The following is a 26799-nucleotide window of genomic DNA, read 5'->3' as shown; positions in this document are numbered from 1 at the left end:
AAAATGTCTCCTAAAATAAAATACCTTCTACCAGGTACGCGGCTTAAACATGGTGTCGTGGCCTAACGTGGTGTCATGTTTTTGCATATGCACAATAGAATCGGCCGCAAGCTACATTTTTAAATTTCCCCAATGTAAAGTAATTTGCCTGTTACAATCGTGGGCGCGTTAGAATCTTGCAAATACAGTACCTCGTGCCAAGTTTGACCGCGGAAGAGTGAGGAGGGTGAATGGCAGACTAATTGCTTCGCGGACTCACCTCTTCTGGGCACAGCTCGTGGGTGCAGTTCATGAAGTGGCCACAGATGAGGGGGAATGCGATGATGTACCGCGTCTGCGCTGGGAACTCGAGGCAAAGGTGAAACTGGTCCTCAAACGCTCGGCTGAAGAAACTGGGTGGCCAGAAGAGAGGGAAGAACGGGAAAGAGACAGACGGTTTATTCACTCAATGGATGACAAGTGCAAGCCCACTTGAGGGTATTGTGAGAAAGAAACAAAAAAAGGGGGGGGCCATCTCCAACATAAATTCTGAGGAGGGGCGAAGCATGCAGTGTATAAGTGCATGATGCAGTTTCGAATTTTGATGATGCGGTTTTGATGTTATGATGAAGCGTATAACGCACTTTTGATGCTGAGTGCTCGGTGTCTTAAATCTTGGTGCCTTAGCATTTTTGCCTACGGAGATGAAACCGTTGGGGGGTAAAGGTAGAGAGGTTTGCTATAAAAGTCTCGTGTCTTTGAAGCACGAAGCGTTGTAGCGCGAGGCATTGGAAAACGAGTGTCCCGGTGTTTTAGTACCGCGACTACCTTCTGTTCTGTGGAACGAACATCACTTCACCACATCATTTGGTCATGTCCAGTAATACCTGCACCACGTAGACGAAATCATCCCATCCTTCAAAACACATCATCCTTACCAGAGTGGGAGGCTGCCATCTCTAGCCCAGCTCCCCTCGTGCAAGAAGCCCTCGCCCAGTTGGCTAAGACACCGAGCTCCCAACACATCGGAAGCACCGCTGTCCAGAAGACTGAGTAAACTCAGTGATGCAACCACCGCAACTTTTGAGCAAAAATAAAGTTATTACTATTACTACTCCTACATGAGACACTGACAGCCCAAGCCCCTAAGGTGCTTCGGCCGTAAAAGCCCCTTCATAGAGGTTGTGAAATCATCGCGGTTGTGAAGTGTGCTTGAGGTGTATACTGAGGGCACTTCATATTGGCAGGGAGGTGCCAATTTAGGTCGCACTTCGACTAACACTTAACAGCTTCTACTGAATAGTACTGCTTGTGTGAGAATGATGCTGTGCTTTTCACGACCTTTGTTCTTGGACGCAAAGCATAGTACGATAAGCAACTAACAAAGGTTAATCTCACTCATCATATCATCGCTAGCCAACTTGTCACTATTCTTGTACAACACAACCTTTCCTTCCCAGTGAAAGTACTACCATCCATAGTAGAGGTTCCACAGTTTTTTTTTTCCGCGTATAATTACCAGTATTTTGCACACATATCTTGTCCCCACAAAAAACCCGCACCCTGTGTTACACCCCACTGTAGGTTAAACTGCAGGTACCAGCTGACAACATTAGGCTTAACGGTGTGACGTTAGGCCTAACTTAGTTTCAGGATGATACAAACTCAGGTGTCTCCTCCTGCTATGCCACCAGCAGTTCAGCTGGCCCCTCAGCAAGGATGACTCCAGTGCTGGGTGGCCATCTTTTTTAGACCATGCATTTCACTGCTACGAACACCACTCTTCCACTCAATGGGCCATCTAAGGCTATTGCATTAAGGGTGACGTTTTGGTGACGTTTTTGTTATTTTTTAGCCTACATACTTGAGAATAACACATTATGTGTATTCTAACATCCTGAGCACAAATACACAGCCTGTTTTCATCTAGGTGGTGTAAGTTCAGACTACCCTATGAAAAACTTGAATACTTTTTATTCCTTTGTCCTCTAGAAGGACCAGGGAGTGCAACTATACTACAGCAGTGATTTTAACATTGTTTCTGCAATTGCAGTAAACTTATGAAAATCAATTTTAATGTTTTCACAAAACGAACTGCATGAAAATTGTGCTAGCAAAAATAAATTCAGTATTTTTATGCTTTTATTGCACTGTTTAGTACTTAAGCTTTTGAATCCTGCAAAAATGACATAAATCTGACCAGTACATCCAAAGATACTGTACCTGACAATTGACCCTGAGGGAAAAAAAGTGGTCATGAGAAAACAAGGCATGAAGTTTGGAACATAGGTGAAAATGGTCATTTAGGCAACTTCAAAGGGCAAGAGTTTTGTAAATATTTATGGTACAGCTATAATATTTTGTAGGTACATTCTTCAGGACCTGTAGACTGCAAATAAAATTAATACAGAACATTGATTTTTTTTGCAAATTTTTGGGGCGACGAGTGTCCCCCCCTTAATTAAGGGGGGGACATTGGTTTTAAAAACGGCTCCTTTTAATTTTCAAGTAAACTCTGTAAAACTAGTCAGTCTTGCTACTTTTATTCCCACTGATTTCAAATATGCCATTGTTTTTTGTCAATCGATCAGTTCCCAAGATAATTAGAGATAATTAGCCATTTTTGGTCAAACAATAGACAAAACAGTGGTGGTCATGAAACTGTAATCTTTACATTTTCCAATACTATGAATTCTGGTGAATGCGATAGCCAAAGCAGTTTTTTGATGCATCATTTGGTACTAATTTTACAGCGCATTACACTTTGGTGGCACCAGTGGCAAGGAACCATTTTGAGTGCCCATTTCAAACACCACGGTTTAATGAGCTGTAAAATTAGTTCCAAGTGTTGCATCAAAAAACCGCTTTCTTTTTGTATTCACCAGGGTTCATAGTATTGCAAAATATAAAGATTACAGTTTTATGACCAACACTGTTTTCCCTATTTTTTACCAAAATTGGCTAGTTATCTCTAAATATCTCGGGAACTAATCAACCAAAGGAAAAATAATGGCATATTTGAAATCAGTGGGGAAAAAGCAGCAAGACTGACAAGTCTCACAAAGTTTACTTGAACATTAAAGTAAGCTGTTTAAAGACCAGTGTGCGCACTTAAAAAACCACCGCCCAGGACTCAAACAGAGCAGTGCAGATGCTGCCGTTGCCCTCACCAGAAGATGGAGAGGTCGGAGGTCTCGACGAGCAGCCGGTCGAGGAAGTCGACCATCTTGGTGTGGAACACGAGGGTGTTCATGAGGGAGGCCAGGTGCGGCCGCTCGCGCAGGTTCCACGGGTGCCGCTGGGCGCTCGAGTGCAGCTGCAGCCGGCACCAGTCCAGCCGCAGCCCTCTTAGGTCGGGGGGCTCGGGACTGTTGGGCACCAGGGCGCGGGCAGTGGAGCAGGCCGCCGAGAGGAGCGCCGCGTCCTCCTCGGGGATCCCCGGGATGCCCTGCAGAGCCGTCTCCAGGGCCGGAGCGTCGAAGCCGTTCAGGTACTGGACGTAGTACAGCTGCACCACCTGAGGGCAACGAAATATTCATCAGGAAACAAAAACAACAACAACAAAAAAGACACCTGCTGGGGCACCTAAGCACTTCTGTGGTTTGTGAACACGAAGAATGTTTGATTTAATGCTTATGGCGTTTTGCTTCCACCTTTACGCTGTAATCTACTAACGCAGCATTGTAACATTGCATTGTAATCTACTAAAATCTAACACATGATTTTTTAACCTGTCAACCTGAGTTTCTGTCCCCTGAGTTTTAAGGGGGGACACTAGTCTTTAGGGCCAAAAATTTGCCAAAAGGTCAATTTTCTGCATTAATTTAAATTTGGAGTCTACAGGTCCCAAAGAATGTACCTGCAAAATATTATACTTGTACCATAAGTATTTACGAAGCTGCTGCCCTTTGAAGTCAGCTAAACGGCCGTTTTCACCTGTGTTTCCAAACTTTGTGCCCTGTTTTCTCAGGACCAATTTTTTCCCCCCCACGAGGCCAACTGTCGGGTACAATATCTTTGGATGTACTAAATCAATTTGTATCATTTTTGCTGCATTTGAAAGCTTTCGAATTGAACTTTGCAATAAAACCACAAAAATATAGAATTTCTTTACGCTAGTACAATTATTTACGCAGTTCATTTTATGAAAAGGTTAGTAACTGGTGACCTGACGTTTAATAAGATTACAGCAATTGCAGATACAAAACTAAAATTAATACTGTGGTATCGTTGCACTCCCTGGTCCTTCTAGAGCACAAAGGGACAAAAAGTATTCGAGTATATCATAAGTAGATAATGAAAAAAATTGGACGAAACAGAATGACATAACATATTGCGCAACTCTGAACTTACACGATACAGACGAGAGCTCACTGCATTTTTGTGCTCAGGATGTTAAAATACACTTAATCTGTAAATTTCAAGCACATAGGTTCAAAAATAGCAAGAATGTCCTCAAGACCAGCGTCCTCCCTTAACCTATTGTCAATCTGTAGTAAGTACACATGATGCTGTCTGCATTGATTGTACTGCACTTGTTGCAATCTGATTTTGTGTTCCCCTCTGTCCCTCCCCACTGTAATGCCACATTGGTACAGTGGGTACCAAATCAATAAAATAAAATAAATAAATAATCTTGCTGCTTGAGACACTTTGCTTTGCCATCCAGCTTTAACCCTTTGAGGGTCACGGCCGTACATGTAAGGCATCGGCAAACACTTTCAAAATGGTCAATGACGTACATGTACGGCATTGCTTGTATCTTTAAAAAGTGCGCCTTTTTCGCCAACTTCTCTTGCTTGGCATGTGCTGCCACACTTCGGAAATACGTCAAATTTTTTGCTTGCGCCGGTGGCCCTTTTTATTTTTTTATGATTTACTTGAGCGGCGCGCTGGCTAAAAAAGAGGATTGGTCTTTTGAAATGAGGAAGAGAAATCACAATGTCCTCCTTCAGCTGAAAGAGTGGAGAGTTTTATTTGGCCATGACTGCTGATGTTTGCAAATTAGCAATCAAGATTTGCCATGGCCCTCTTTTTCTTTTCAGTGAACTCCATCGGAGCATCTCTCTCTTTTTCCCTTCGTTTATTGAACCCCCCAACAGAGACCGCGCAGACCTTGGCGGCTGTACAAAGAGTTGGCCTAGCCACAAAGCATGCCAGCCCTCTTAAAACTTTTGCAAGTTTTTGAGGGGGGGGGAGAGGACATGGCTCTTGAAACAATTTCTTTTTAATTTTTAGGTAAACGCTGTGTAACTTACCAGTCTAGCTACTTTTTTCCCACTTATTTCAAACATGCCATTATTTTTTCAGCCAGTCAATTAGTTAACAAGGTAATTGGAGATAATTAGTGATTTTTGGAGGAACAATGGAGAAAACAGAGTTAGCCATCAAACTTTAATCTTGATATTTTCCAATACTATTAACCCTGGCAAATGCAATAAGAGAATGGCAAGGAACCATTTAGAACGCCCATTTCAAACATCAAAGTTTAATGAGCTGTAAAATCAGTTCCAAGTGGTGCATCAAAAAAAACCAATTCCCTTATTGCACTCACCAGGGTTCATAGTATTGCAAAGTATCAAGATTAGTTTTATGACTAACCCTGTTTTGTCTATTGTTCCTCAAAAAATGGCTAATTATCTCTAATTATCTTGGGAACTAACTGACTGATTAAAAAAATAATGGCATATTTGAAATCAGTGGGAAAGAGCAGCTAGACTGGCAAGTTCCACAGCATTTACTTAAAAATTTCTTAGAAATATGTTTATTAGAAATATGTTTCTTAGAAATATGTACGTCATCGCTTGTATGTTTAAAAAGCGCGCCTTTTTCGCGAACTTTTCTTGCTTGGCATGTGCTGCCAGACTGCGGAAATACGTCAAATTATGTTCTTGCGCCGATGGCTCTTTTTTTTTTCTTTTTCATTTTTTTTATGATTTACTTCAGCGGTGCGCCGGCAGGGTTCGTATGGGCTTCAAAAGCAAAAATTCAAGGGTTTTCAAGGACTTTCAAGGACCAGAAAACACATTTTCAAGGTTCCCATCTGTTTTATCTGGGAATATTTATAACTTTTTCAACAAAATGCAAAATTTTGATATTGCCTAATACCTAAGAATATTAATGCACATTTAAATAGGCGATATGGGTTCATGAATGCTCCCCCAGCTTTTTTTTTTTTTATAGATTATATTTAGAGGTTTTTCTTTTTTCTTGGTGTTTTGCTGAGGCTGCTTGATTTCAAAACTTAGTTAATGTTACCTGCATCTCCTGCTTTGTCAGCAAGAGCATCAGCTGAAATTAACTGAGCAAGTGTTGCTGCAAGGGAGGATGAACTATGTACACGTCCACCATTTGCACGTAAAAGCAAACGCAGATGGAGCTATGAGGCACAGCAAACATGCAATGAAAGGCCGTCCACAGACTAGATGGAACATGTAAGATAGAGAACAGAAGCCGGCTTTCACGGGATTGTATCGCGACATGAATTCTATTGAGGAGTGCTGCTCCCAATGTTGCCTCGTAATAATGAGAATCCACAACTCGTAATTTCACGCAATACACTGAAACTTGATTGTTGCAGTGTTTCTTTATATTTGTAACACCTAAAATTCACGACGAACACTTTAAGGGGGGACGTGGCTTTCAAAATCAACTTTTTTATTTCTTTGTGGATTTTGATGAAAATTGGCACAGCAACTGGAAATGCTTCTGTGATAACACCATAAAAATTTGAAGTTCATATTTTGATAACTTTTTTATGTATGAAATTTTCTTTCTGTTCCGCTTGTACCGAGCTTGAGCGGCTTATAAAACACGATAGAAAACTTGTTCGAAGTGCTTTGCATTCTCAAATGAATGGACGAGGTCGTGACAGTTTTAGAATTTTTTTTTTACAACACAATGTTTTTTAGTTTTCATTTTTTTAGAGGTTAATGTGCAACAGGCATGTCAACTGTGAACGATTATTTGAATAAAAAAATCACAAAAAACAAATCTGGAAAACTAAAAGTGTCACGACCTGAACAGTTCATCAAGGAATGTAATGCAAGAAACGGAATCAAAATAGACCCAGCAGTCACGAAGAAATCCTTGGGACAAGCGACACAGGTGGCAAAAAAAACTGTTTTGAGAAAACAGCTTCCGAAGTTGCAACATAGGTTTCACATATCAAAAGTCGTCACGGTTGTAGCCTTTCATGTCCTTTTGAACATGGGGCTTCTGGAAGGCCTTGCCTTGAAATTGGAGTGCCTTTTCAGCCTTTCTCTTTCCAGAAAACATCATTTTCAGCTCCTCCGTGAAGAGTACATACCCCCCTTTGCAAACCAAACGGAGGGGAGATGGGTTTCAATGGGCTTTCAATGCAAAGTAGGTTAGTTGGTTGGCTGTATCGCACTGGACAACCTCCTTTTGCAGTGTTGTCACCATGGCAACAAGTTAAGCATTTTTTTAACTTAAATTTGAACATTTTTGGCTTTTTTTTCATGTTTTATCTAGCCTGGCACAGCAACTTAGTACTCATAGTGCAGGTGTTCATTGCCAAAAGTTTGCATACCACAAGGTTGAAAATGAGCTACTTTGAAGCTTGGTAGAGTATTCTGCATAACTCCCAACTTCAATGCAAGAGCATATTTTTTTTTACTACTTTTGACATTCAAGGCATCCAATATTTCTCGCAGCACAGCCAGTATGCCCTGAGCAATAGACAGATTTAGTTGGGCGTTCCGGGCGTTAGCGTATTGCTGGGCGTAAAGCGGAGCGTACGCTCGTCGCGACGCGCCCATGGATAGTTTTAGTACAGCGTTTTTCGTAGCGTGCGCTAACGCTTGTGGCGCCACCTGTTGAACCCAACGCGAAATACCCAAATTTAACCTTGCGGCGCCACCTGTTGAACCTAACGCGAAGTACCCAAATTTAACTTTTTTACGTGGCTAACCAAGGCAAACTGTAACTGGACGGCGTTTCTTTTTTTTTTTTTTTCAATACGTTCAAGCTGGTTTCGATTGTAAAAATCTTGCAAGTACGATAAAAAATACCCTCTTACCTTGATTCAGTATTAGGGAAAAATATGATACACCCGTCGCGATTGTTTTGCTCAACCGCGCGACGCCGAAGTTTTGAAGCAACACGCAGTGCTCGGGATACTCACTTTATTCAGCTCTGAAATATGGCAGGACCATGCGACAAATACAACTGAGCATGGCATACGACGCTAATGCGACGCCCAAAATGAAACAGCGGGTAGGCTGGCACGGCGGTTTAGTGAAACACTTCACCCGGGTGTAGCAACTCAATAAGATACACGATGAGTTCCTATTACTCACTTCCTCTTATTCGTGGAGTCCAACTACAAATCCTTCACGTTTCACACGGTAGCGCAACGTCCTCGACTCGCACCCGAGGGCGCGACGACGGCGCAGGCGAAAATTCTTGAATTCCCTAAATGGAGGCCGCCGATCTGCACCAACACTGCATGCATTCCACCGCCGCGACACGCACACAAACACCGCCGCCCGCTTCGGGAGCCATCCAGGTTGTCCTTGGTCGCTCATTTCTGGTCTGCATGCCTGTCGGAACTGAAACGTTGTCGCCCAAGGAGAAAAACACGCGACGGTCCGCGTTTTCAGTCGGGGAACCTCCTGCCACGACCGGCCGCCGACATCGCCGAGGCAGCAGCCATTTTGAAAGCAAGGGGCCTCCCAGCAGGTCCGCAACGCCCCGCAAGCGCCCCGGAGCATACGCTCCCAGCCGTTGCGTGCGTAGCACCGCATCGCCGGGGCGTTTACGTAGCGTACTGCGCATGCGCAGTCGCGAGCCGCCCCGCCGGGGCGTACGCTCGTCCGGAGCGCGCGCCCAACTAAATCTGTCTAATGGTATCAATAATTTCCCTAAAAAAATCACAGTTAAATGCTGCCACAGTAACGTACATTTTTAACGCAGAGAGCATATTTTATTCCTATATTACTAACTCAAACCTGCTTGCATGAAAATTACAAGTGCACGGGATCGAGGGTCCCCTTACAGTCTCGAGGGTCCCATTACAGTCTTGTACTTTGGGACCCTTGTCTGTACTGTTTTTTTCCTGTGTATTTTGTACAATGTATTTGAATAAACTTCTTCTTCTTCGCAGTAAAAAAAAAAAAAAAAACATTGCGCAAGAAAGGCGATATGGCTCGCGCGCATCGCAGCGCACGCTTACCGCGACATATCGAGCTTTGATTATACCTGATATGGCTGGTCAGGTCGCTTTTAAGATTAAAACTAACGTCGCAGGCATTAATTACAACTACTGGCGTTCAATCGTAACCGGTTGCCCAGTCATGTGATGCTCCAATGCGCGTCGGCTATGCCGTGCGCGCCGCAGCGTTTGACGCGTCGACCGTTTCTTTCTCAAGGCTAGCGAGCCCACAGTCAAAACACAGCACTAACTAAGCGCGTAAACATCGCAAATCCGACTAAAAGTTCACTTCACGAACCGCTATCGCAAGCGCGCACACCGCGTCACCCTCCGGGGTCTGGCGACGGTAGAGTCACGCGCACCACGAAGCGTTCGATGACCTCCGCCTTTCGAGCCACACAACTTCCCGTAATCTGGCTCGTTATCTCTGGCATTCCCATCGCGATAACGTCCGTGTTGAATACCACAGATTGAACAGAAACTCGGCCGAGCGAAGCGGCGAAAATGAACTCAATCCGCTCGCTACGCCGCTCAGGCGGCCGCCATCTTGCGTTGCGCCCGCGACATCCAATCAGGAGGGTCGTCGTTCTGCGCCCCGACCGGAGGACCAATAGCGCTTCAGCATTTATTTCTAGCTTCGTTTGTGCGTCGTTTCTTTTCTGCCGTTTGTGCGTTTGTGAATGAACGAAGATAAAAGAGACGCGCGGAACCGGAAAAACGATCGCTCGGCCGATCTAACCATATCAAAATGGCCGCGCCCGGTGGCACCGTTGCGGAGATAGAGCGCTCCGAAAATTGCCGTTTTTTCGCCATTTTGCGCTGATAGTTTGTCACCGCGCCTGACAAAAGTATTTTTTTATGCCACTTTGCGACGCGTTTCAGCGTAAAAACTTTGCAGACGCACAGAATAGGAAACATAGAAGCCGAATATGCGGGTTTCAAAAAAACGATGTTTTGGTCATTTTTCCGAAGTTGAAAGCCGCGTCCCCCCTTAAATTCTTGTGAAAAGATAGGGCCATAGCTTATCTCCAGAAAAATCAAGGGTTTTCAAGGACCCTTTAAAAATTCCAGGTCTTTCCAGGCCTTGAAATTTACACTTCTAAATTCAAGGGTTTTCAAGGACCTGTGCGAACCTTGGCCGGCTATCGCTTGCACATCCGGTAATGAAGGGGCGTGCTGGGTATCGCCCCCGGGCGTCTCTTACTTCTTGCGCCTGCCACAGACCAAGGGCGCCTGCGAAACTGATGAGGCTTCTTTCTCCTTTTTTTTGTATTTTATAGGAGCGGTGCGCCGTCTATCGCTCACGCATCCGGCCACGCGCACGCACGCGCAGCGGCTGGTTTCGGTATCGTTCTCCGGGCGCTTCCCACCTATTGCGCCCGCGAAAGTGATACTTATCTGATTTCGATTCACTCAAAAGGTGCCGGCTTGTTACTCTCTCGTTTTTATTTAGAATTTTTCTTCTGTTACTCATGAATAAACCACATGTATGTAACGACACAAACGATTTTTTTTTGTCACTATATGGTCACCCCATACAAATTACAATAATTTTTTCTCGAAATAGATTCATCCAAAAAATTTAAATCAGCCATAATGAAAATCGACCCTGGGGGGGTCGCATTTGGTGAAAAAATTCAACCCTCAAAGGGTTAAAAGGTGCAGTGGAGCGCGCACTGCTGTGGCCGACTTACCTGGCTGTACTTGCGGAAGAGCGCCCGGAGCTCCTCCATGTGGAAGAGGAGCTCGGGCAGCTGCCGGTCCAGGAGGTCCTCCCCCTGGAGGCTGCGCGAGCGGCCGGGGGCCCTCGAGGGGGGGCCCAGCTCGTTGTGCCGCACCAGCCAGCACACCTCGTCCCGGGCCAGCGAGAGCCCCATCAGCACGTACAGGGCCTGGGAATGGTTCGGTTACCATAAACAATATACGTATTATTTATAATATAAAAATATATATTTTTATTATATGTAAATTTATATATTTATATAAATATATAAATAATAAAAAGCAAATATAAAGAATAAAACTTGGTTCAATTTGAAAGAACTAGTTCTGGGTAAGACACCCAGCTCCTCTCCAGCCACGAAAGACGTTTTTTTTTAACCGTAAAAACTCAAGAAATATTTAAAAACTTCAAATTGATGCACAGTTGAACCGCTTCATAAGAGACACGTACTGGGGAGCAGCTTCTGTCTCTTATACAAGATGTCTCTTATAGGCAAGGAACCATGTTTTCACAAATTGATCAACCCTTAGTTCAATGTGGGCACCACAGAACTAAGAAAGCACAAAGGAAGGCTACAGCACGTTGCTAACAGTCTATTCTAATTTATGTTTTGCCCCCCAGAATTTATGAAATATTTCTGAATCTTTGTTTGCTTCATGACTGTATGTACATTCCTTTTTTGCAACAGATTCTACCAGCTTTCTCTCCTTTCACTGTTTGTGGCAGATGAATTGTATCCCAGAGGCCTGAGGGGTATGGGGTTACTATAGCGGCAGGGAAAAAAAACGTGCAGCAAATTGGAAAGAAAAAAAAAAAAAGCACTTCCCGTGGTCGGAATCGAGCCTGGGTCCATCATGTTATGAAAGCGGTGTCTATTCGATATCAACCTCACAAGCCTGATGTCGAGTTCACAAGCCTGATGAACAGCCACACACACAGCTTCTTCCGCTGTGTGCTCTAGCTATTCAGTTCAGTTCATTTATTTAAACAAAACATGTCTCAAGAGGAGAGGCAAAAGGCAGATTAACTCTGCCTGACAACGGCCATCAACCCCGGACATTCAGCATGCTTGCAGAGCTCAACCTCTGCGACGCTTCTCGATTGGGAGCTACGCAATTGGGAAAGCCCACTGCACATTCCTGGTATTCTTGATTTGTGGAGAAGCCCGCATGCGCGGTCATGCTCATGCATGGCAGTAGGCTTTAACCACTTCTGTACGTTGCATTTCCATTGGCAGGGGGTTCTCGTCATCGTTTCATAGCTGACTGAACCACTGTGTGTTTGCTAAAGTTATAATAGCGACTGCGGGTGTCTGTCGTCCTCCTGTGTTTCGGCAACGGAAGTTACTGCAGTTAGTGACTGGTGGCCCTGCATCTGAAGTTAAAATGTCTGTTACAAGCGAGATTGTTGACCAAAATTCAAGGATGACTTGTCCTTTCTAACAAACTACCTTCTACATCCAATGTCAGTAATAAAATAGGTCAAATTAATGAGAAAAATAGGGTGACCATCTATGTGGGTGAATGGTGCCTCTTATACCCGATTGTCTCTTACATCCATGTCTCTTATAACGAGGTTCAACTGCAACTGTTATCGGGGGAAAAGCGATCTTTTTAATCAGCCAAGCTTGTCTTCAGAGGTGAAGGTCAGGTCAGTCAGTGTAAGGGCATCGTTAACTGTGCAACGAATGAGACGAGAATGCAGTGTCGGCTTCTAATTAAGGTTCCTTCTTCTACACACGGCAAACAAGGAGTCAAAAAAGCAAACAAAGAACAAAGTGGGTATAAGTTGTGAGACACACACAGCAAACAACTCAAACAATGCGTTTGTCCGCGTCTCTCTCGCCGTGTGTTAACAACAAAAATATTTACTACCATATTTTCACATGTATAACCGGCCCCTGCATATTATCCACACCCCCACTTTCAGCCCACCGGAAAAAAAAAAAGAAAAAAAAAAAAAATCATCGTCCATTGCCTACTCATTTGATACAGGAAAGGCTGCACCAAAGCTACTGCTCAAGCAACACATCACATACTATGTAGACGGAAGAAGCTTATATTTAGCAAGTAGAATACACTGGCGGCAAGGCGAAAGTCACAATTCACCAATAAAATTCAGTTGTTAGAGTGCGCTCGTCCTTGATTTTTCTTCCCTGGCCTTGTATGTTTTGCGCAATCATTGCCATGGAAGGCTTAGTCAGTGTTGCTGCATAAAAGGTTCACGGCACAACGCACATTGTCGTGAAGCTGCACAAAAGAAAAAAAACCCGCGTATTATCCGCACCCCTACTTTACCACTGAAATCTTCGCATTTTTGGTCCGGGTTATATGCGCAAAAATACGGTAAGTGCTAAATAAAGCTAAGGACACAACCAAGACTGGCATTGCTACAATCGCCCGTTCAGCTGTGTTGTTTGCTCTAACGCACCTTTTCATCATAACCCCAAACCCTTCGCTATGCAACTTTGCCATTCAAAAAAGAGCAGAAAGAGAGAGGGAGGCAAGCAAGAACTGAACAGCTGATGGTGATGGTGATTAAGATGCAGAAAGACAAAGACAAGTAGTACTACTATAAAGAGTATTAAGAATCTTAAAGGAAGAACAAGAAGAAGTCAAAGAAAAACTACAACAGCAGGAACAACCACAAGGTGAGGTACAAGAAGAAGAAGGGTCAAGATATAAGATTTATAGGAAATTCCAACTAATTTCTGTTGTAACTAATTTTGTTTGTCTTGCAGCTATAGAATTTCCATTTATTTATTCAGTTCTCAATTTCTTCCTGTGTATTTATTCCTTACTCTTAGATATTTACAAATGCTTCAAATTATGTTTATGCAGTGCCTATAGTTAAGAATATGCCATGTTGGAGCTGTTGGCAACTTGATTGAAGATGAAACAGCACACACTCTTTGACAGGGACAAGGTGGAGAGGACGAACCGCGCTTGCACACTTCTCTCGATCGTCCTTGTCAAAAACTGTGCACATTCTGTAGATAAGAACTCTTTCCTAACCGGCGATGATTGGCTGATCCCCTGATAGGATACCGTATTTTCATGATTCCAACGCAAACCTTTCCAAAAAAAAACAGGCGTTTAAAAATATTTGCAGGTTACAATCGAACTAGGCCGTGGCAGCCGCTTTTCGATTGAAGGTGAAAAGCGATAACGCCCCTGCGTTCGAGATTTCGGCACACATTAAAAGATCCCCAGGGGGTAAAAATTAATCCGGGGCCCTCCACTACAAGGTGCCTCATCGCCTGTGTAGTGTCAGCACATTAACCCTAAATCAATAATAAATCGACTGAAAAGCCTCAAAACCGAAACCGCCAACTCTAAACTGAAGCGAAGCGGCTCAATTAATGATGTGTGCTTCGCTTAATTAAACGCAAAGTAAACATCTTGGCGGATACGGAAAGGAACCGTGCCCCACCCCATGCATAAGACATCCCGCAATAAGGGGTTCACGGTTGACACAAAGAAAAGGACCACATTTTTAAGCCTAAAGCTTCACAGAAGGGCTGCAGCTGCGCAGAGCGTGGGTGCATTTAGGTTCAATAAAATGTTCTGAGCAATTTTGAGGCGCCTGTTAACGCCATTATTTCGTGTGCACGGTTAAATCGGTGCTAGGTTGTATTTGTAGTTTCCGGGTGTTGAATTGCACTGCGCGTTAGAATCGGGGGCACGTTAGAATCGTTAAAATATGGTATGTGCCACACACCGAGGGATCTCATCATCATCATCATAAGTCTCATTAGAAGCTATTGTGTTGTGTTGGGTTTTATGGCGCATAAGCGACTAAGGCCATCATGTGCCAAACAGAAGTTTGTGTGTTTACTTTTGTTTAGGACATTTAAAGCTTGTTTATCAGCTTTGCTTCTTTTAGAAAACCAAAAACGGAGGAAGTATCCACAAAGGCATTTTCTCCCAGAAGTAAACTGCGGTGAAAGGGAATGTGCTCATAGTAGAACTGCCTGAAATGTTTTTTTTTTTTCTCAGGACCTCAAATTTCGCACACCTGAGTAAAATGTGGTTTACTGTTAGATCTTGGTCACATTCTTCACATATCGGTTTATCTTGTTTCATTCAGAGAAAGTTATGTGTCAGATGTGTGTGCCCTATGCGAAGGCGGCATAGAATGACTTCTGTGAGGCGATTTTCATGCCTGCTCGTTTGCCAATCTGATATAGTGGGTTTAACTGTGTGCAGTTTGTTGCTGGTTTCAGTATCCCATGAGGACTGCCACTTGGCTGTGCCATCTGAAGCCAAACCACAAGAAGCAGCATGCGAAGAGGAGTAGGAGGAAATGAAAATTACGTGTCCAACTGCCCCCTCTCTTATTAGTGATCCCCCCGGGCCCCCCTACCTTGGGCCCCAGCAGGCCGGGCTGCTCGGCGAGCACGAGGGCGAGCTCCTTGAGCGCCGAGCGGAGGAACTTTCGGCGCTCGCGGTGCACCAGGGGCGCGGAGGAGAGGGCGTGCGCCAGGGCCTCCTTGACCTCGGAGGCGCGCTTGCCGTGGCCCTTGAGGCCCTCGAAGAACTGCTGCGCGTACGGGTGCACGGCCAGCAGCTCGTCCCGGAAGAGGGTCAGTGCCCAGCCGTTGGACAGCGCCTGCAGGAACAGCGACTGCGCCGGCGGCTGCTGCAGGTACGGGTGCAGCAGGAGGAACCCCACTGCACAGGAAAGGAGGAGGAGACCGCCACGACGATCAGCGGGGGCCGAGAGTCAGCTACAAACTCACAACAAGCGGTTCAACAGAGAAACGGGAAAGTTACGATTATAGGCCTGTTGTAGGCTGGTAGTCCAGGAGTCAATGTGAATGGTACAAAACGCAGTTTATGGCAGGACGTAACATGTTTTCCTTGCTAAGAGCAAAATATTGCGCGTATGTTATAAAATCGTTTCTCCAGGCCTTGATCTAACTCTTAGTCTTAAAAGGACCCTGCAACACTCTTTGAGCAGTGCAAGTAAACCTGCGCGATGTTTAGATTGCACTGCCAGAAATACCTGAGCCATATATTACACGTGCTCGTGAAGCGGTAAGCGTGCAAATCGCTGCGAAAGACGCGAAAAAACCAACCGCGCTATCTTCAATCCTTCTGATTATGCACCCCTGGCATGGCCTAAACGATGTCATTGCGGCGGCCATGGCTGTCCTATTGGCTGTCGCTGGTCAACTTCGCGGCTTATCCGCCGTCGTCGGTGCTGTGTACCAACCTCTTCTATGCCTGAACCTGTACGCACACTTTTGGCACTTCTTTTGTGTCTTGAGTGCACACAGAGTTTGAGTGACAAACTCAATACTCCCCTTTCAACGAGACCACTTGGCAACAAATGTTTATTGCTTCAAAAACGCCCTACCTGCCTGAGCGCACGTTTGCGAGCAGGCAGCCATGCCTGCTTTTTTGTGGCACCAGACTGGAAATAGACCCTTCCATGTTGCGGAGAAAAGGAGAAAACTCCCTGGCCTGCGACATATTGAAGGCCGCTGCAGAGAACACCGCGAGCCGCCCCCTTCCCCAGTAGAGAGTGCACAGCTTTCGTCGCGTTGTCCGCAGTTGAGTTGAGAGAGAACAATCATGCGCGATTTCTCATCACGTGCAGTTTCGGTGATAGTGAACAGATTTTCATAATTCTTGCGGAGGAGACTGCTGCGACAATAGACTTTGCGCCAAAATACATTCTTAGTAGTGGATGGTAAGTGCTGCAGGGTCCCTTTAAAACCTGATAATACGATTTTGTAATTCCTGAGAAAGTGGATACCTGTGGCCTTTAAATTGCATCTCAAATCCCTGTGACTGAAAACCAAACTGGCCACCTTATACTCCAGGTCTTTTTTTTTTCTTAAGGTTTATGTAGTGCTTAACTGCTGCCCACAGGAATAAGAATGTTGTTCCCTTTTTAACTGTGCACGCTGGTATGATCTTAGAAGTCCAACAAGGAGACATGATACCTAAATTTCAGCTCACTCTGTACACCAACAAGAAAAAAAAAACATGGTGGACACAAATACTGAATGATCTAGATTTTGGGCTGTTGAGCAACACATGGCACTCACAGATTATCCAGCGCTCCATGGTCTCCAGTGACAGGTATTCACATGGCATCTACAGTGAAAGAAAAAGCGAAGGGACAGAATGACGCCATACCAACTTGCCCAGGTCACCACTCTGATATAGCCACCCCTCAAAATAAAGCTCAAATGGTTACAAAACCACAAAACACAGCAGTAAGTTGATCATTACTCCACATTTACAAATCAGTTTATTCAAAATTTTTCACTATCACAGAACAAAGTTCCACATTTACGCGCACAATGAGTGCCTGCGCAAAATAAATGTACACCCCAAATAGATCATCGAAATAAGCACTACTGTGCTTAGCAATTATGGCTAAAAGCCATCGCATTTCAAACGGCCAAAGGTACACCCTTTGTTAAAATTTTTGAGGTCAAACCTAAACCTACTGGTCCACAAACAATTCAAAGAACAAGCTTTATTTTTAAGTGCGACAAAATCATTTTATGACAGCAAGAAAGAGGTGTTTTCTCTAGCTTTCCTGCGCAAACTTCTCTAGCTTTCCCGCGCTCGAGACGTAAGCTTGTACATTGAGTTTCTTGCAGCCGGAGCATTTTCGGCTTGGCCTAGAAAATTTTTACAAAGACTGCCCATAACTGCACATATGCCAAGCCTCTGTACAGTCACATCCCATTGCATAAGCTCCATAAAGTTTCCATCAACGTGAGGGAGCCAACCAGTTTCGGTAAACATTTCTGTAAACTTTAATGGGGGACACTGGCCTTACAACAACTTCTTTTAATTTTCAAGTAAACTTTGTGAAACTTGTCAGTCTTGCTGCTTTTATCTAACTGATTTCAAATATGCCATTATTTTTTAGCAATTAAATTAGTTCCCAAGATAATTGACCTTGAAAGGTGGAAACCAGAATAACCGGTTTTGCCTTCTGGGCACAAACTTCGAACGGTCGTAACTTCTGCTACAGACCAGATGGAATGACAGTGTTAGCCTTATTGCAGTTTTTTTAAAAAGGTTGTCAAAAAATCAAATATAAAAATAACTGCCGAAATATTTCCTCCCCCATAACCTCTTATTAAGGTAGCTTCAGAGTTGCCGTATTCATCAACAAAGGAAAATGTACCGACCGTTTCGGTCTGTGCGGGGGTGAGCATCTGGGCCGGGGTGACCAGGAGACTGAGCATCTGGCTTTTCCGCCACTCGTCGGCAGTGAGGTTACGTCGGGGAAACACTTGCTGCAGGGACAGCAGGGCCTGGAACAACGTCTGCGAGAACAATGTCGATCCCACATCAGGTGAACCCTTGTCCAGATGACTGATGACGTCAGCCCGAATGCAGGCTCCGTGCTAAAAGTCTGCATCACTTTTACCAAGTGTTTTGTAACCTCGATCTAACAGTAAGCCCAGATGGGTGCCTAGTAAAAGTTGGAAATAGATAACTCGACAAGCCAGTACAAGGATAACAGGGGATGATGATGATGAATAAACTTTATTGGAGACCAGGTGCTGATGTTAGGGCACCCGGCCGGTGGGAGGCTTCCTTAGTTCGGGATGCCTTGGGCTATGCTGGCCATCCGTGCCCTCTCCACCAATCATCGCTGGTGTGGAAGGTCGGAGCTGGTCAGCAGCTCCACCCCACCCACTGCTCACAGGTAGGGTTGGAGTTAGGGTTGAGGGAAGGGGGTTGCTGGCACTCCCATACATTGTGGTACAGGGTGCCTGGTTGGGGGCAGGATTTGCATGTGGTATGGTACAGGGTGGGATACATGGCATGTAGCAGGGTGTTATGTCGATAGGAAATAACAGAAAAAAAAAAAAAAAAAAAAATCGGGCCACCTCCACTAACGTGAAAGCTGGGGAGGGGTGAAGCATGCAGTGTATACGTGTATTCTTGGTGCCTTGGCATGTTTGCCAACGGAGATGAACCGTTAGGGGGTAGAGGTATACAGGTTTGCTTTAAAAGTCTCATGTCTGTGAAGCCCTAAGCTCTCTAGCACGAGGAGTAAATGAGTGTCCCAGTGTTCTTTTAGTACGCATTATTTATTTATTTATTATTTGTATTATGTTGTAGCATGAGGCGTAAACGAGTTTCCCGGTGTTTTAGTACCGTGACTACATGAAACGACAATTACAACGACGACAGGAGATGCCAACAGCCCCAGCCCCTAAGAAGTTTCGCCCCTAAAAGAAGGGGGAAAACGGCAGCACTGACTTACAGCTCGCATCATTTAACAGAGAGACCGGCATAAATAGGCCAACTGCAACAGTTGGAAATACTCTGGAAGTCGGCTTAAAATGTATGAACACACTGCAGTAACATCTTTTACAACGTGGTAAATGCCGCATCGAATCCCAGCACCCAAATTGCGACCATGTGCCGCTTTAAAATAAAATTGAAGTTTTGATAAGCTAAACAGAAGCTGCATCATTTGGGAGCTAAACTGAAGATGCTAAAGTAGCTACGCTCTTATGAAAGTATGCCGCTTTAAAAGTTATGGTTACAAGCATCCGCTTTAGACGATTGTGCGACCTGATATACAGTTGAGCCCGTTTATAACGAACACATTGGGAAACTGAAATCAGTTCGTTATATCCACTTTTCACAATATCTGGACACACAATCTATGTATACAAATGGCAATGGGAAATGAAGATTTGTTCATTATAGTCGCTGTTTCGTTAAAACCAGGTTCGCTATAAGTGGGCTATACAGTGGGTGCGTTCCAATTTACCGTTTAGACAGCTTCGTTGCCGTCTTCGCAGACAGTTCGCCATGTTAAGCCCCAACCCAATTTGAACGAAGCAGTCAACGAAGACTGCTTCGAGGATACAGCATCGAAGTCAGCAACGATGCAGGCTACCTTCCTGTCTAAACTAATAAGTGACGCCAGCGCCACCTTTTTGCGTAACAATGTTAAAACAAAAGCACTTGTTCTTTTAGTGAAATATTTAGCATAATTTAGTAGTGATAAAGATTACTTTGTTTAATTTTTAAATTACGTAATGTTTGTAATAACAACAGTAATATTAGTTACGAAACTTGCGGCTTGCGCATAGCAACATGTCTGCTACGACGCTGTCGTCTGCACTGGTGTTGCGTTTGCGATCGCGGCGCCGTTCCACTTTTATTCCTTCAGACACCTTTAGACGACTAGTTAGACTGCTTCGTAGGCTGTCTACTAAGCTGTCCGCAAATTGGAACGCAGCCAGTAACGCTAATAATTTTACACATCCACACAGGGTCCTTTCGATTCACATAGCACTTTATCGTTCGTTTCAGTGGTGCCGCTCGCGGCACCATTCAACCCACTAGTGGTGCTGATGGGTGCAAGATGAGTTCATGGCTTTGCCTACACTCTTTGCCAAAGAGGTGCAGAAACGCATGAAAAAAGTGCAGGTCTGGTTCCACCGATTGCGGGATGGTGGAACCATCCTGTGCAATCGGAAGTCACTTTGCACTGCTGTGCACTGGTTCAAGGAGTGCAGGCTGAATCAAACAGACCCACAATTTTTGAGCCTTGCAAATTACTTATCTTGCTTCATAGTCCCAGCAATTGGTCACACAAGTGGATATTTTAGCCCTTTGTGGTGCGTTGTCGGGCACTGCCCAAAAACGAAACACGGCTGCAGCGGTTAAGCACTACATCAACAACCGATGTGTTTTACAAAAATGTCTTTGCAACACCTAAGACGTGTGCATGACACTGGTGCACCCCCAGTGTACACCAAGGACAGCTTTACACACCTTGGAGTGTGGCACGAACTCGTCGGCGAGCTTCTTGAGGGGTGGGTCGTACTCAACGATGAGCTGGCCCAGGCGGGGGAAGCTGTTGTCGCTGTGTCCATGGGTCATCTCGTGGGCCGTGTTGAACAGGCCCAACACGGCCTTGCGGTCTTCCACCCTCGACAGCAGGATCATCAGCGTCACATACGCCGCCACCAAGTCCAAGTAGGCCTTGGTCGCGTCGAAGTTCACTGTCTGCATCCACGGACAAAGGAAGTGGAGGAGGAAAAATTAAAGCCGTTCCACTCAATGTGAAAGCTGTCGGAAGTGCAAACCAGTGATTCGCCATAATGGGCTGTACCGCCGCTATCTGCTCACTGCTACCACCCAATGCAATTCAAATTTCCCGCCTTCACAGTGCTCGTGCGCCCCCTGCCTAGAACTGCGCCAGTGGGAGTTTTGTTCTTTTTGTGCTTGCTTTCCCTCCTGCACGTGCCGGCATTGCACTGACACTTTTTTTCACTTACTATCGTAAAAACCAACACAACGAGCGTTCCAAACTAAATGAACGCGGGCGCTGCCGGTTCATTACATATATTTTACTTCAAGTGTACTATCGGCGTCAAATGAAACGTGAACAGGAAAATATGAAGCAGAACTTGCAAAATCGAAAAATACTGTTCGTAGAGTTCATATAATGGCACGCTATTGGTATATTTGGAAATCCACTTTTCCCGACTTTGTTTTTGCAAATAAGCCACGCATCATTTTGGCTTGCATGGAAACAAATCGCGCTATTTGTGCGTTCAGGTTCATATTTTCGTGTTCGCATTTCATTTGACACCAATAGTACCTGCAGTTTCCTTTTCGCTAAACAACGGGGAGATGTATGACAAGTGCCAGCGGTTCATGAGTTTCGAACGCTTATGGCTACATAAACCACTTGGCTTTCAAAGCCTCTGGGTTAGCCATGACGACAGCCACTACGATGGAACCCCGTGCGGCTCTAGTTGGGTCCAGCGAGCGAGCTACGACGACAAGGTGAGCCCCTAAAGTGCTCTGCACTTAAAAGAAAAGGCAAAGAGGAAAGACAAAAACTCACAATGTCCAGATGGAGCTGGAAGGAGTCTATAGTGGTGAGCAACTCGTTCACATGATCCTGTAAGGGAAGTAGTGCACAGCCATTAGATTTAAGTCATAAACCAGCCACTGTATCATATGTACGCATACCTTTCTAACCACCAGACAGCGTTTTTATTAACAGCGGAGCTGTTGTACAAGCCACAAGTTCAGTGTGGCAGAAAAAAAATACCAAGAAAATGCCGAGCCAAAGAAAAAAAGAAATACTCCAGCGCCACTGTCAAGCGCTACTGCACATGTTATGTTTGGCACGAGGGACACGATGATACCGATGTACATGATGATGACTACTACAGTAAAACCTCGTTAGAAGAGACGCTCAAGGGACCCAGGAAACGTGTCTCTTGTAACCAAGGTCTCTTGTGTGCAATGTTGCTAACAAGGCAAACATAGGAAAGCCAAACAAACCGCTTTCATTCAAATGTCTCTTATAACCAAGTGTCTCTTGTAACAGTGTCTCTTGTAACGAGGTTTTACTGTACTAGTGCGGTGCAAAGCAACGACAGAAAATGTCAATAAACAATTTCAAACTTGCACAAATGCGTGGTGATGTGTCCTTCGGTGCTCATGTATCAAGAAATCCTGCAGCTTCGCTATGGTTCAAGCCTTGCACGACTTAGTGCAAGCTTCGCCAGTTGAGCTGGTGGAAGTCTACAATGCTGAGGATCACTTTACATACACCACTAGCAACGACAAAGGTGACGACCTCTTCGATGCATATGACGACGATTACCAGCACCACAACTATGCAATTAAACAATGATACTGAAACTTAACTATGCTTCCGGCAATGCTCACCTACAACAGATCCGCCATTAAAGTCTTGCGCATGAGTGCAAGCTTCCCTGAATTTTTTCGCATTCTTCCCGTGAATTTAGCCAACTTAACAGTAATAATAATAAAAAAAAAGGATCTGACAATTTTATTTCGCTTCACTCATTTCAGGCTTTTGTGCAGCAAAATTTCGTACTGGTTGAACTTTTACATGAGCGTTCGAATGGGTTTAGTTAAATAGAACATATGTCATTAAGAACACGTCCAGTCATTCAAGTATCTGAGTGCAATTTGCCAAGGGCACTACGACACCGAGTTTTCTACAATGCTCCCTGCAGTAACATGCATGACGGTCACTCGCCTGAACAGGCTAGTTACACATCACATACAAGTTTCTTAGTGACACAACACACATTTGAAGTTCGGAAGCTTGGCTTTGAAACAGTCTAGTCAAATTGTGAATGAGATAATATTGCTCATCTAAATCCCAATAACAAACGCAAGCGCAAAGCCCTCCACATCTTGAAAGTATGACAAGGCTGCCATTATGATTTCTCACCCTGAAGTCCAGGAGGTCAACAAATGTGTAGTAGTACAGTGAGAGTAACTTCATGATGTCTTGTCGAATGTTGAACACTGCTGACAGCTGGGCCTGTAAATGGGCAGGGGAAAAGAAGATAGAATGCAGTCTGTTACGTTTTTAAGGCTTTCACTTCCTCGTTCTAAATTTTGTAGGTTCATACAGCTATGCATTTTCACCCAACCGATAATTTCCCCGAATACTGGGCAAGACTGTGGATTTTCAACTAAATTACGTCAAAATATTTATACAAAAAAATCTCCATATGTTAAACAGATGCAATGGCAGCAACTGTTTCTTTCTGGCAGCAAGCGAAATATTTCCATTTGTTTGCCATTCTTGCAATTGGGTCCACTACTTTGCATACTATAAGTTACTTAATCTTTTAAGGGCACTCAGTTTCTGTGAAAATTCCGAGGATAGACTGCAGGTGGCAAGAAATCAGTCCCACGAACACTTTGGACTACATGAATGACGTTTTCAGCTAAATCGGCGTTTCTAAGCACGTTTCAGGAACATATTCAATAAGCATTACCTTTTGTGATCAAGTCATAGTTTCTACTAACAACATATTTTAAATGAAGCCCTGCGATGTATACTGCTGCAAAAAGGATATCAAGATGTATGCACACTTCGAAGTGCCATGCCGCATTTATTGGGATGTCTGCACTCGTTTACAAGATTAGCTCTATGAAAAATGTGAAGGCCAGTGGTCACGTAAGCTGAAAGGGTGGTTTAAGAAAGCAAAAGAAAAGTACTGCCCAGCTTATACTAACGAAGTATTACAAGCAAGAAGGACTTGCTGCTGGGCGAGTTGGTGTTAACTTTGCGACATGGTTTTAGCTCTAAAAATGGACGAACACAAGAATACATCCAACATGTTAGAGAATACATCCAACATCCAACACGCGCACTGGATGTATTCTCCCAAGGCCCGAAAAGAACTCTTGCCAAACGATACGGCCCACTCTAATTTTGTTAAGAGGGGCATAAAGCTACCCTGCCTAGAGACAGCTCTGCAAAAGTCGTGCTCCCATGTAGTACAGGAGGTCTTCACAAAACAAGAAGAAATACTTTTGCCTGCAGGTTTCTCTAGATTGGTCGTAATGGTGGTGGTGGAAGCTCTACTTCGAAAATTGAAGGGAAGCATGAAAAGGGAAAATGTGGATGTAGAAGTGCACACGAAAAACCAGAAGCTGTACCGTATGTACACAAGGTGTCACATAACCTAAAAAAAGTAGCAAATCGGCATGGTGTTCCGCTAGTTTTTTTTCAGCGCCAAACAGGCTTGTGCAGCTTTGCCTGGTTACAACCAAGCCAGCAAGGAAAAAGGTGGGATGCTCAAAAAAGCATGCCACTTCGCATGTGCGGTGCGAAAAAGAAGTAGTGTACGACATTCCGTTGAAATGCAGCAGGTCATACATAGGGCAAACCGGCCGCTGCCTTAATGACTGGTTAAGGGAGCATGCACAAAATTTAAAGAATGTTGATGGTGCCCATCTTTCATCTCACTGCAAAAAATGCACCGCGTGTGAGCCGATGTTTTGCCAGGCCAAAACTCTAGGCACAAGCCGGGACCAAAACCCGTGAACTCTTGGAGGCCTATCACGTAAAGAAAAAAGGAGGCGATTGTGTTAGCAATGAGTCTATAACTTTGTATGCCTGAGAAATGAGTTGGTTTGACACCACCCTCACGTAGCCTCCTCAAGTGGTTAGTGAAGTTCTGTGCACACCTCATTTGCGCAACTTTCTTCTTTCTTTTCCTATATATATCGTTGCACATCATGGGAATAAATCCAGTTGTTAGTCAGTGCCTGTCCTGTCCTCTTTCTTGGGTTCACTTATTTTTAGCACTAAAACCATGTCGCAAAATATTACAAGCAAGTACAGGGAACTGTACCATTCACACACAACAGCCTTGAACACCGCAGTATATCACGTGCACTTTGCATGTGTGACTTCTTCTCTAATAAAGACCTTTCTCTCTCCCTTTCAACCTGACAGTCCATGAAATCACATAGTTTAGTATTTTTGAACAACACTTCATAGTTTAGGCTTGGCTAAAAATTTGCAAATGATCAATGCTACAAAAACAAAGCTGCTTCTTTAAAGTCACTGTATCAATTAAATGTAGGTTTTGCAATATTTTATTCTTCCGAAGCATTCACAATCAGCACAAAGAATCATTGAAAGAATAAGAAACACGTTAAGGCACAAACAGCAAACTAGTAAAAAAAATGGTGCCTCTTGGTGTTTGCAGAACTTACGCTGTTGCCCCTGATGTCGATATTGGGAAAGCGCCGCACGACATGCTTGATGGCCGATTCGAGGTTCTTGTCAGAGAGGAATGACGGCTTCGACTTGGCATCACCGCAAGCCTGCCCAAAATGGGGAAAAAAAGAAATGGACGCGCTTGCAACTTTCCCCCTGTGTGCAAACCTCCTTTTGCAGAAAACAGTGTATGTGAGAGGGTGGTTTCATTTACCATTCTTCTTGCTCACCCCCTCTTTCGTTCCGTCCATGAAATGTTTATGTGTAACTATTCCATGACTCAATTACCCATTGTAGGTTTCTCGGGCATAACCTGGGTTTCGAGTTCTCACAACTGACGTAGTTTAACCTGACCGGCTTTCTAAAGGGACGGGCTTCCTGTCAACACATAAAGCGTTCAACTCTCGATCCTAAACAAGACAAAACGGAAACAAGTGCGTCGTGCACAATTACTTCAACCCAAGCACATTTCGTAAGAAATAAATTGTCAACGATTTGTAACTTTCCAGGTACCGTTCACTGAGAGATTGCTGGTGGAGGCGAATCAATATCGAAACTCGCGAGCTTTCGCTAAGAATGCACAGCTCAAGAGAAGTTTCCGCCGCTATTTTGAGTTGCATTTTAGAGCACGAGGTCAAGATCAAGGCGACCAGTGCGATCTGACCCGCTTCACGGCGTCTTTGTCTGCGCTGTTCCGGGAGATTTTGAGCGCACTGACACCGGCAGCTGCGCGCTCCGCTGATCTGAGTCACGAAACGGGGCTAGATCAGCAAATGAACAGCAGCTCGCAAAGTGACAGACCTTGCGGCACGCCCAGCCGGCGCTTTCAGCAGTTTTCAGCAGTTTGAACGAGTGTGCTAAGTAAATTTTAATCCAAGAAGAGGAACGGATTACCTTCTTGATGTTGTAGATCCTCGTGAGCATCCCAACGCCCCTGTCGTTGAGGATGGTCAGCTTTTCGGCGATGCGCTGACTGGTGACTTGGAGTGACCTGGCCATGTCGACGCTTCGGCTATCCTCAGCTCACCCGCAACAACGGAACGGCCCGAAAGCACGCACGAAGCAGTCACGCGTCGGAAACTCGCCTGACAAACATCGCGGGGCTAACCCGCCCGCATTTCCTCGGCACAGCCGTCACACAAGTAGACAGGAGCGAGACGAACGGGAACAACTGCACCCGCTCGTCCATAACACAAGCGGCGATGAGCAATGCCGGAAGACTGGGAAGACCCTGCCCTACTCCTCCTCTATGACCTACGCATCCTCCCGTCAGCTCTTCGCGTGAAGTTAGTTTAAAATATCGCCACTTGTTAGCGCTAGCAACAACAACTTTTTAACTGACAATACTCAACCATTTAAATATAACTTAAATACAACAAAAATAAATTGACACGTGTCA

At 44.6% G+C, this 26799-nt stretch overlaps 1 protein-coding gene across 1 annotated transcript in view; it reads right to left on the bottom strand.

The window, feature by feature from the left end:
* Positions 1 to 26643, bottom strand: part of Hem (Nck associated protein 1 Hem) — a 58599-nt gene extending 31956 nt beyond the window's left edge. The window contains exons 1-11 of the mRNA XM_077693362.1: positions 26295 to 26643; positions 25397 to 25507; positions 23109 to 23201; positions 21738 to 21794; positions 20657 to 20890; positions 18040 to 18177; positions 16936 to 16984; positions 15243 to 15550; positions 10849 to 11046; positions 3150 to 3496; positions 260 to 392 (exon numbers count right to left, since the gene is read on the bottom strand). Of these exons, the coding sequence (XP_077549488.1) occupies positions 260 to 392; positions 3150 to 3496; positions 10849 to 11046; positions 15243 to 15550; positions 16936 to 16984; positions 18040 to 18177; positions 20657 to 20890; positions 21738 to 21794; positions 23109 to 23201; positions 25397 to 25507; positions 26295 to 26399 (1773 nt within the window). The 5' untranslated portion in view covers positions 26400 to 26643. The remainder of the gene's footprint in view (positions 1 to 259; positions 393 to 3149; positions 3497 to 10848; positions 11047 to 15242; positions 15551 to 16935; positions 16985 to 18039; positions 18178 to 20656; positions 20891 to 21737; positions 21795 to 23108; positions 23202 to 25396; positions 25508 to 26294) is intronic.
* Between the last annotated feature and the right edge of the window lie 156 nt (positions 26644 to 26799).

The sequence above is a fragment of the Haemaphysalis longicornis genome, unplaced genomic scaffold, assembly GCF_048455015.1.
Source record: "Haemaphysalis longicornis isolate Haplotype H1 unplaced genomic scaffold, Haemaphysalis longicornis Haplotype H1 scaffold_12, whole genome shotgun sequence".
In the NCBI taxonomy this organism is placed as follows: Eukaryota; Metazoa; Arthropoda; class Arachnida; order Ixodida; family Ixodidae; genus Haemaphysalis; species Haemaphysalis longicornis.
Note: the sequence above shows the minus strand (reverse complement) of the source record. Positions and strands in the feature narration are given on the sequence as shown.